Consider the following 11,398-nt stretch of genomic DNA (forward strand, 5'->3'; position numbering starts at 1 on the left):
TCATCCCCCTGCTGCTGCGGTGCGCCTGCTTAGCCGCGTCCGGCCCGCGGGGCTGCTGCTGAAGGGGCGCCGCCCCGGGCTGAGGCCCGTGAGGAGACTCCTTCCCCTCGGCCCCCTCAGCCGGGCCTGAGGCGGTGCCGGGGGAGGCGGCGGCTCGTCGGCGTTTGCGGACTCCAAAATGACCCCTGGGTGTCGGGGAGCGTAGATTTACCACCCCGCTGGAAAGGGCCGGGGGTGCTGACGGTGGCGGGCCAGAGCCGCCCCCCGCGAGGGCGTACCGCGGTGGGACGGACCTCGCTACGGTTCACCTCGCCGAAAATAAACCTGCAAACCCCACTGTTCAGGTGCTTTTACGGTTCCTGGCCTGTTAGCAGTTTAGTCACAACATCCGTAAAGCTTGAAGCACTCAACACGTAAAAGACGTTGTTAATGGTGGTTGGTGTTGGGGGGAATGAGTGGGGGTTTTAGTAGGTTTTGTTTATTTGCTTGAATTAAGCACTGCTAACAGCTTACTATCTTTTACTATCTTTAGGCACTCTTCACTGGATTTTAGTCTCTGTGGGACAGCCACCCCACCCTGATGCATGACACCCATGATTGCTGGTGTTGCTCATCAGTGGAAACTAACAGTAAAATATTTAATATCTGACAAAAAAAAAGTTACTTTTTTTTTTCAATCTACAGAGGATGCAATACTAACAACTTAGTAAGACAACAGGTAGTTACATATGAGGGAAGTACAAAATAGAAACACATAGTTGCATTTTCATCTTCACTGCTAAATACTTAAGCCTTTCCTCCTCCTTTAAAAGAAACAAAATTTACTCAGTTTTCCAACAGTATTTGTACCATTTTTATTTGTAAAAATAACCATCTGAATGCATTGCAATAGTAGTTTACAGTTAGGGTTCTTCATTACATTAATACAGCATTCAGTAGTTGAAAAAGTTACTAAACTGTGCTTGAGAAGATTCAGGTTGAATTCCAAGTAATTCACTGAAGTAAGTCTTCTTCCTCATTTCGTATGTGACATTTACCAAAGTCCTTAAACTTCAATTTACAAAAGCAAACAATAGCGACAAAACCCCACTGAAACCATCAAACAATATTTTATATTGTTTATTACAAATGTTATGCAAAATATAACACTGGCACCAGATTCGTATCACCATGGTTTGTAAAGATATATTGCACATGCTAAAGCATAAAATATAAGACAAAACCTACAAAACATAAGATATTGGCTTTAATATGTAAATCACTGCATAAGAAACGCATAAAATTACATTTTATACACACACTCGGATTGTCACTAGTTTAAAACGCCCTTTCCTATAACACTGACCTAAGGTTTACTTTTTGTGTAATAAGAAAGCATTTTCAGCACTGCAAAAATTATACATTATTCCTATAGAAATTTAGCATATTAATTTTCATTTCAATGCAGGTAGAACATATGAAAAGAAGAAACATTTTATACATTCAAAGAAGGTCTGAAATGAAAATTTACTGGTAATATATTGCTTTTATAACACTCAAATGAAAAAAAAAAAAAAGACGAGTTTCACAAAACATTTCCATAATACACAAATATAAAAAGGCACTCTAATATTTCTTACATGACTAAGAATAAAAATCACAATTTTTTTTTAAATCATCCTCAAGATACATAACCAAGTTTCTCAACAGTACAATGGATAAACAATTCATTTCATGTGTTTGTTCTAGTTCAATAATCTGGCAGTTGTTTACTGCATAAAAGTACCAAACACATTATGGTGCCCTTTTAGTAGCGATGAACAGAAATCCCCTGAGCTATTTCACAGCAATTTCAGGCAGTCCGGAGGTTGTAACTCAGTATTTATGAGAGAGACTTGGGACCCCATCCTGCTATGGATTCCACCTGCAGCTGTGGTTAAAATATAGGATGAAACGATCCTGCTGATACACCCGGGCAGGCGGCTGCCCCTCCCCAAATATCCTTTGCTTGGTACAGACAGAGGAGTTGTCCACGTATGGTAAATTGCAGGATCCAGGGTTAAGTGCAACAATTATGTATGATTAACTCTACTCTTGTAAAAAGTCCACAGAAAGGCAAGGTGATTATTTACAAGAGCAAAATTATTCCCATGCTTAAATATCTGCCCTAAATTACAAATTTATTTCTACATGTGATAAATTACATTACAGATTAATGTACTAGCATACAGAAAAAGGGATTCTGGTAACTCATGTGGGATAGGCCAATACTGAGTACTTCCAAGCATCTTGCTCATGACAGTTGTCCTCCTAAACACACCGTACCCAAAACATGACTTTCCCAATGCCCTTAAGATGCTAACAAATTATATGTTTCTGTGATTTTTTTTTAATATTGCATACTTACATCATTGTTAGTTTACAGAAAAGTTTAATCAGTAAAGTTCAGATTTGGTTCCTAGAAGGATCAAAGTAATTCAGTAATCACCTATGCTTCTATAATGTTGTATAAATCATTAAGAGGCAGCAGTTGTTGCACTACACAATTACCAGAGTTACGAGGTATTGCAAATACACAGAAATATTTTCAGTAACTCTGTATGGTAGCAAGTAAAAATACTGAAATTTTTAAATGGCTGCTTAATACAATACAACATCCTCTTTGTAAAGAGGACTGGTTTTCTCCTAATGAAGCAACTTCATGTAGGATAGCGTAACTTTCGGTTAAAGATGGTTATTGCTATTCTGCAACTCTTAAAAGCAAAAATGTTGAGAAAAATCCATCATAAAAATGTTATTCTGTGCTATTTCTGAGGAGAAAACCAGGGTTTCAGGTGCTCTGTCATTCTATTGCAGAAAATACAGAGTTGAAGGAAAAGAAATGTTCACCTTTAGAGATACTATCCTTGTGATTTTTTTGTTGTAAACTTTGGAAATTTGTTCATGTTCAAGGAAACAATATTTATTTTTACCTAATGTTCAAGGAAACAATATTTAATTTTAGCCAGGCAAAATAAACTTAATATATAAATATTTTTCCTAATTAAAGAACTGGAATCTGCCAATAGATTTTTAACAATTCAGTGGAACACAGCTAAAAACTGCAACTAAAATAAAAATCCTTACTTTTCATTTACCCTGCCGAAAGTGTGCACTGAGGAAGCTCATCTCATCCTCCCAGCACAGATGTAGGCCTGCAGACAGCCTGAGTGTGAATCACGGGAACTTTAACACCTTGGCTCCATGCTGTATTACCTTTGCCCCTCTTTACTGTAGCTGTACAGCGTTCTCTCACTTGTCTAGCAAGGGGTTGGATCCCTTTCTTACGCTCTTAAATGGTGGAAGGTGTTTTGCTCTCTGCTTTTTAGCAATATAGCCTGTGGACTTGCATTCCATACAAGAAGATGGGCACTCTCCCTTCCTTTTTCTACTCAGGCCATCAGTCATGCCTAGATTCACATTTCATTTCGCATCATGCCAAATAGTATGCACAAATGCTACCTAGGAGAACAAGCCATAGTTATTTTTCCTGGGCATTTGTTTCATTTCAAATAAATATAAACACATTTACATTAAAAGTATATGAACATATTCTTTAGTCTGGATTAAAAAAAAACCTGTGGTCAACACATCATCAGTTACAAATGTCATCTTGAAACCTGCGTCGTAAAATGTAAAATTCACTCAAGACTACTCATTACCTCAAAAGTTTGTATTTTTACGGTTTAGAAAAACTACTTCATTATGTCACTCACATTTGAAGAAAAAATAAAAGTAGCAAAGTCTTCCATTTAATTACTGAAGCATTTTGGTCCTCTTGGTACAGCTGGTTAGGTCATGGTAGCTTTTTGTTTAGGTTTTTGTTTTTGTTTACATAGTCTCATTCTTCCTTTTGTACATCTGTTGCAGGCGAGGGTCGTGGTCCATTTGACCTAGAAACTTTGGCAGAAGGAGTAAACATATTCACAAAGCTGACATTGCTTTAAAAGCTGGTGACAATAGGCTTTTTTAGCATGTATCTCCGATCCCCTGCACGGTACGCTGCTATGTTTTCTGGTGTTTGGTATTTCAACTTTTGGTGTTATGCTTTCATTGCTTTACCTTTGCTCTGTTAATCCGAACACTGGCAAAAGTATTTTAAAATTTGATACTGTTTACAGTAAAAATAAGTTATTTAAGCATAGGAAAGGAAAAAAATCCATTTAAGTTGGCAAGTCATTATAAACTTTGACATACACCTTTGTCTACACCTGATTATTTTTTTTTCTGATACTAGATCCATGGTTAATGGCTCAGGTGACAGAAACATCTAATGACCCTAATTCTGTAGTGCAAATAAACCGTACATGTTTGTGCTGAATTGAAAAAAAATAAGGGCCAAGTGATTTTAATTTTACACAAGTGGTTCCACTAATGTCCGTGGGAAAATACGATGAGACAAGTAGAATTTGGCCTTAAGAGTTTATAACTATTTTTCTAATTGTGTGCTGCAACTAAGAACTGTAAAAAGTGCCTTCTGTAGGTTTAAGTGCTTAATACATGCAGAATGTAAAAGATTTTGTTTCCTGTAGAAAAGTAATACAGGCAGTTTTAAGATTTACAACTTTACCTTTGGTTTGTGTAAAAAAAATTATCTAATTAACAAAGCCCCTGGAAGCAGGAAACAGGCAAACAGAGGAAAGGAGTGATGCTCGAATCTATGAAGGCTACGCAGGAAATAAGTTCGTGTGCTAAAGGTACAGCTAAAACATGTCAGAACTTTTTACAAACAGTTCCCTGTTTATTTGTGCTGTCAAAAAGAAAAAAGGCATTTTCTCTTCTACTTAAAATAAGAGGTAGAGACTTTCCACAGGGGCACTTAGGGCCTAAAGAAAACATGAGGAAGCTGAAAAGCTGCAGAACATTAATGGGGATATGTTCCAGTAAATCCCTCTTTGTTATTTAAAGGCTTGATTCTCATCGACACTACAAATCTTTCGATACCTACTTGTCAAGAATAATGGTTAAGAATATAGCCGTGGGATTTAAGCTGTTTAAAAAGACAAAAATAAAGCTGAAATGAAATAACAATTAAAACATGTCAGAACTTTTTACAAACAGTTCCCTGTTTATTTGTGCTGTCAAAAAGAAAAAAGGCATTTTCTCTTCTACTTAAAATAAGAGGTAGAGACTTTCCACAGGGGCACTTAGGGCCTAAAGAAAACATGAAGAAGCTGAAAAGCTGCAGAACATTAATGGGGATATGTTCCAGTAAATCCCTCTAACTTTGTTATTTAAAGGCTTGATTCTCATCGACACTACAAATCTTTCGATACCTACTTGTCAAGAATAATGGTTAAGAATATAGCCGTGGGATTTAAGCTGTTTAAAAAGACAAAAATAAAGCTGAAATGAAATAACAATGGAAAAAAGGTTTTGAATACCAAAAAGTCAAAACGTTTCAGAATCCGAATCATTGTCATTATACCCATCCTCTGTTCCTACGTTATTACTCAAGGCCTTATTGTAAGAGTTAATGCTACCCATACTGGAGCCATCGCAGAGATGTGTCCTGCCCAAATTGTCTTTTTTAAAACAAACGAAGTTGAAAGCCGTCATTGAACTGGAAGGAGAAAAAGGCATCATGGTAGCCAAAATGAGTGCCAGGCAGTCAGCCACGTCTTTGTTAGGAGCGCAAGCCAGGGCTGGCGTATGACCTGGGCACAAATGCAGACAAGGCAATGGTTAGTACTAAGGGTACTGAGAATGGCACTGAGCATTCCTCTTATACATCTCTAGGTGACATCGTAAGCAGGAGATGTATGTTCAGCTACAGTCATGCCAGGCAACAGGGGTATGTTACTTATTTTAAATTAGACATGCTGGGAAAATACACACTTTATGGAGCATTTAGATCACTGTGACCACAACAAGCACTATTTTTTTAAAATCAGGCAGCAAACAGGCTTCACGATATGAATAAAAGCACTTGCTAAACACAGTTCTACAGCACAGACAGTATGATGGATACAGAACACGGGGAGTACAGCAACAGGGACAGAAACTGGCTTCAGTTTCTGTGCATATGAACAAGTCTCATTCTGAGAACAATGACTTTCATTAGAATGTGAAAGATATTAGTTTAAAAACATTTTGAAACACTAAGCAAACGATTTTAAAGACTGATCAGCTGAGTATCTACTCAACTCAGGAAGCAGTTTATTTAGGAATTAAATTACAAGAGAAAAGAATTAGACCAGTGCACGTGGTACATGTATAGCAGGTATGACTAAGTGGATGTTTAGTTACCCAAATTTACATTATGTTAGAAGAATAATGACTGTATTCAGAAAGCATGGAATACACTTCAAATACAAAGTTAATATTCTACAGATGTCAGTAAAACGAAGAACTGGGGAACTATTAAAAGTTTGTCTTCACTGCAGTTTAACGTGGCTCCTGTCCAAGCGCTGCCCCTAAAGCAGCTCTTCACATATACAAATCTTGGAAACCCGTATGCTGATTACACTTGCTATCTATACATTTTGGAGGCTGCTGTGTAGTACTCCAGCACTTTCCAACAAATCCTCCTTTATACTAAGAGCAAACAAATTCTTTTGAAGATGGCTAAATCTTAAGTGCTGCAGCAATAGTAATCTGAGGCAATGACCACTGATATCCTACTGCCTCAAGTAAGCTGAGAACACCTGCAGTGTAGATGAGTTTGAGTACAGTTTTGTAACAAACTACCCACATTTAAGCACTGACTGCAGTGAATGCATACCCTAAATGGAATTTCCTCTTCCACCGAGTTCCAAGCGTGAATATTCTTTAGAGTTGTACTTATACTAAGATTGTACTTAAATTTCTCTTTTTTAAACTGCGTATGCAGTTGTTCCTAGAAAAATTAAATGTGTATCAAATTCAAACTTAATTTTCACTTGTTACGTACATGCAAATTAGGTGGATCCCTATGTACAATTTTAACGATAAAAACTGGGGTTAGAAGCTAGTCCGGTTCATTTTCCTGTCCCCTATCTCTAAAATGAGGTTAGGGCCAGATGACTTCAGTGGCACTCATTCATGCAAGTATATCTAGGCAGCACTTGGTTAATAGTAAATACTCACCACTCATTTCTTTTCATCCACAGATCTCAAATGTCTTGCAATGATGGGTGAGTATTATTATTGTTACTTTACAGATATGGGAAGATGGAGGTACCAAATTGTTACATTAATGCCGTGAAGTCAGTATTGTAATAAAGACCAGCTTATTTCAGGAGGACATTTTTGAAAACAGTAATTATAGAAGCACAGCCCTCTATGGGCTTTATAATGTTTAGGGAAGGACTTCATTGAGATCTGAAACAAAATTATCAGATTTATTAACTAACCGTGTATTTTATGAGGCAACAGTAATGTAATTTACTTGCATCTTGGATTAGGTCAGACAATTGGTAAGCACAAGCTTTGATCTCAGAATGAACTGGGACACAATCAAACATATGTTGATGGTTTTCTTCCTACCCATTAAAACATGCGCTGATTGAATGCATAATCCTTAATTCTTCTGCAAGGCGTCAGAATTATCCGGTGCCACTTGCATGTTTAGGAAATTCAAGTTACCACTGCACTCAAGCATTAAAAAAGACTAGCTGTTGACAGTACATGCAAAATGAACAGTAAAAGGGACTGCTGTGATGTTTAGAATATATTTTTATATTAAAGAAAAATAAATAGTATCTTTCTTTTAATAGGTACTCACACAGATCATTGTCTGTTCTTGGAAGGATAAAAGCATCAATGATGTCTATCATCAGCTTTTAAGTCTATTGCTTCCCTTTGTTGTAAAATTACCTGTTGGGTCCTACTGAAGATTGTCAAAGTGTATTATTTACTTACCATTTTCATCTACTGCTAGGACACATGCCCCTTTGGCTAGCAACTCTTCAACCACCATCTTTAAGCCGTTTCGTGCAGCAATATGGAGAGGTCTACAAAAACATGACAACTAAATTCAAGTTCAGTTTAAAATACTTTCTAAAAAATAGGTAATGCTTAAAGCATACCCAGCATCAGAAAGAGAATATTTTCCTTTTTTTGATCATTACAATTATATTGTAGACATTAAATTATGTTACAGCCTTTAAAATAATCCTCATGTTCCACATCTATAAAACATATGTGCAAGACAAATATAACCACCTTTATGTACACAAAGATTGCTTAATACTTTCCAGTCTAAAGTCTTTCTTTAAAAAGCTCTCATTTTTCCCACTATTTGCAGCACACAATTGACATTTAAAAGGAAAATTAATCTAAGACCAAAGAAATGCCTTTGTTCCATCCTTCATTCTGGCTACTACAGACTGTTCAAAATTATTGTATTGCCTTTTTATCCTCGATTGCTAATCTCTGTTACTGCAGAGCAGCTGGAAATTAAAAATAACCACTGGCTTGCTTCCTTCCTGGGCCAACACCCAATGCTCCAGTCTGGGGACAGTTAGTGGGACAGGAGAAACAATTTCATAATGGAAGGGGGAGAAAAGGGCTAAGATGGAATGAATTCTTCTGCAAGCACCAAATGATCTGCCCCCTGAACTCGTGGTTGAATCTTCTCCTGTGGGATTCCCCCATACCAGTCAAACAGTTGCAGCTGGAGTAAGAATATCGACGGTTCTAACTCTGCTGATAATGTCTGGTATGGACAGGAGTTGCACATAAAATATCACCTAAAAAAACCTCTGAAAATTAAATGTACCACCTTAAGTCTAAATAAATTATTTAGATTTAAGGTGAAGCTCAAAAAGCTAGGAAATGCCAGATGTATACTTACACATTCACATGATTAATAGACATTTTGATATAGTCTTCAAATAAATGAGCTCATGTAATTTTTCCACCAGACCATGTATAGAATTGGCATCAAAGGAATCAAAATTAAAAGTGAAAATGCAATACAAATCCGGTCTTTTCAAGGGCAAGCACTCAAAAATATCAGAAATTAACCTTTTTGTTCTATGAAAAAATCTGAGACATGAATTTGAAATGTTAAATCGGAATCTTCTGGTAAGTCAACTGAACTTGAGGGGATCAGGCTATACTTACGTCTGCAATGCATTATTTTTTGCATTAATAAGGCTCTGTTCTTGTATCTCGTCAAGTATTAACAAGGCACATTTTTCATGACCCTGTAGTTGGGAAAAAAAACAAGAGTGTTAATTTGCTGAGGAGTTTGAAATTGAGGCAAAAGAAATGTTACATATAAAAGTGAAATTTAATAACGCAACTTGAAATGCAAAACATGCTACTCAGCTTGTAAGGATGTGTAGTAGGTGAACTGTAGGAGCCTTAAAATACCATTTACAAACCGCCACTGCTAGGATGCTTTAGCACATTTAGAAATGTAGACATTTCAACCCTCCGTTCATTATATATGAATTCACCTCTTCAGCTTTCAGAGAAGACTGCTATTTCTCTTGAGAGAGCATTCGATGGATTATTTATTAGAACTACATAGTCACATAGAGATGGTTTAATCTCAAAAACTAATACTATACTTTCTGGATCCTGAAATGCCTTTCTGTATTATTAATAAGCTACTACAAAATCCCTCCAGTGTGAGAGCTCTAATAATGAAACTTTGGAAATAATACAGATCCAGGCCTTATTTCTGATACTGTTTCAGCACAGCAAGCCACAGGTGCCGAGCCTACAGCCCTGGCAGGTGACCAGCTGCCTGAAGGACCTTGAGAATTCAGCGAGGCTCATGTCTCTGCAGAAACTGGAGAAATACTATCACACAGGAATCCAATCTGTGGATAGGAGCAAAAGAAAAGGCCCAGGAGAGGGAATCCCATGGGCATTTTTTCGTGCAGAAACAGCAGCAGCAACTGGAATTAAGAGAAGGAAAGGGTGGGAAAAGACACCACCACCAATCTAATCAATGCTTCTGGTTTTACTGCTACAGAGCATAAGGGAAAATTTTTGGTTCCTTCCACAGACACTGGAGAATAAGAAAAAAGAATAAATACCTTTTTTTTTTTCTTTGCCACTGAGCCTATGTTAAGCTATTTCACAGTGAGATTATTTGGTAAAATCTCAAAGGATTTTCCAGTATTTCTCTTAGTTTCCCTTCCTTATGTTTCAGCTGTCATAAGAGGCATCCATATTTCTCAATTTACTAAACCTTGAAGCAGACTTGAGAAAAAGCTTGCAACAATGCTCCATTCCTCACCACAAGTTTGACCATCACATTTCCACTGCAGAAAAATTTTTAGTAGCATAAACACACACATACAGACAGACAGACAGACAGACTGTGAAGAGAATAGAAGCATACAGAGGTCTTCAACTTACTTTACTGCTAGCCAAGTGCAAGGATGTATTCAACTCCTTATCTTTTAATGTCAGGTCAGCCTTGGCAATGTTCACCAAAAAGTCTGAGGCATAGAATGGAAATCAATGAACAAACCCAATGGGCAGACGACCGTGTAAAAACAGAGGAAAAAATTTACTATTTCAATATACACGTGCATACATGCTAATCAATTAAGCCTTTATGTGATGTAAGCTTTATGAACATGAAGTGAAAATAATGAATGAGAACAGGCTAATCTCGTGCAGTTAATCAGCAAGCAAAGGCAGAGCTAATAGCTCATTCACTGTGCCCCAAACTGTCAAACATATATTCATCTTAATTTATCTATAAACTTCCCCAATTGCAGATCAGCCAGTACTGCCTGAATCACCTCCTCCTGAGAACAACTGTGGATCCTGCTTTGAGAGGGCTAAGTGGATATAAAGAATTTAGGGTGCAGTCTGTGCTGTTGAAGCTAGAGAAAAGGGAATTCTGTTAAGCCAATATAACCCTAATCTGGATGTCTATAGTATAAAGTCTAGCCTGGAAAAGCAGCTGCTGATAGCTGCCATTTTAAGAATAGGACTTCCTATAATAGAGCGGAAAAAAAGGTTACACAATCTTTTTCACACGTGCAGTTTTACTGCTCCATAAAATCAAGGAAGTAAACAGGAGAATAGAATTACTACTCCCCTCGTGCTCTTTACAGTGCGCTCTTAGGAGGAAATGAGACTCAAGTTTGTTATTGCAACTGTTCACCAAGACTACTGAGAAACAATGAATGAGCAGAAAAAGATATTTTTTACAGATGTAAAGGTAGCTTCTTACAGACATCCACACAATTTATTTTTCTTCCTTAGGTTTCACAGGAAAAAAAGATGACTACCTATTTGGGATAGTAACTGCAGTAGCACTCACCCTTCAAGACAAACGGAGGCAAGGATGTACTTACCTACCGCACCTACGTGACCGTTTTGAGCTGCCATCATGAGAGGTGTTTTCCCTGCGTGATCCGCAGCATTCACTTGTGCGCTGTGACTCAGGAGGAGCTGGAGGCACTCCACGTGATCCGCGAAGGCT

At 37.5% G+C, this 11,398-nt stretch overlaps 2 protein-coding genes across 2 annotated transcripts in view; both read right to left on the reverse strand.

Annotated features, from left to right (window-relative positions):
- Window positions 1-3,426, reverse strand: part of PGAP1 (post-GPI attachment to proteins 1) — a 52,940-nt gene extending 49,514 nt beyond the window's left edge. The window contains exon 1 of the mRNA XM_009332800.1: window positions 3,307-3,426. Within this exon, the coding sequence (XP_009331075.1) occupies window positions 3,307-3,426 (120 nt within the window). The remainder of the gene's footprint in view (window positions 1-3,306) is intronic.
- A 1,983-nt stretch (window positions 3,427-5,409) lies between these two features.
- ANKRD44 (ankyrin repeat domain 44) overlaps window positions 5,410-11,398 on the reverse strand; it is a 76,944-nt gene continuing 70,955 nt past the window's right edge. Inside the window, exons 24-28 of the mRNA XM_009332811.1 lie at window positions 11,271-11,398; window positions 10,318-10,400; window positions 9,067-9,149; window positions 7,861-7,952; window positions 5,410-5,675 (exon numbers count right to left, since the gene is read on the reverse strand). Of these exons, the coding sequence (XP_009331086.1) occupies window positions 5,410-5,675; window positions 7,861-7,952; window positions 9,067-9,149; window positions 10,318-10,400; window positions 11,271-11,398 (652 nt within the window). The remainder of the gene's footprint in view (window positions 5,676-7,860; window positions 7,953-9,066; window positions 9,150-10,317; window positions 10,401-11,270) is intronic.

The sequence above is a fragment of the Pygoscelis adeliae genome, unplaced genomic scaffold, assembly GCF_000699105.1.
Source record: "Pygoscelis adeliae isolate BGI_AS28 unplaced genomic scaffold, ASM69910v1 Scaffold160, whole genome shotgun sequence".
Taxonomy (NCBI): Eukaryota; Metazoa; Chordata; class Aves; order Sphenisciformes; family Spheniscidae; genus Pygoscelis; species Pygoscelis adeliae.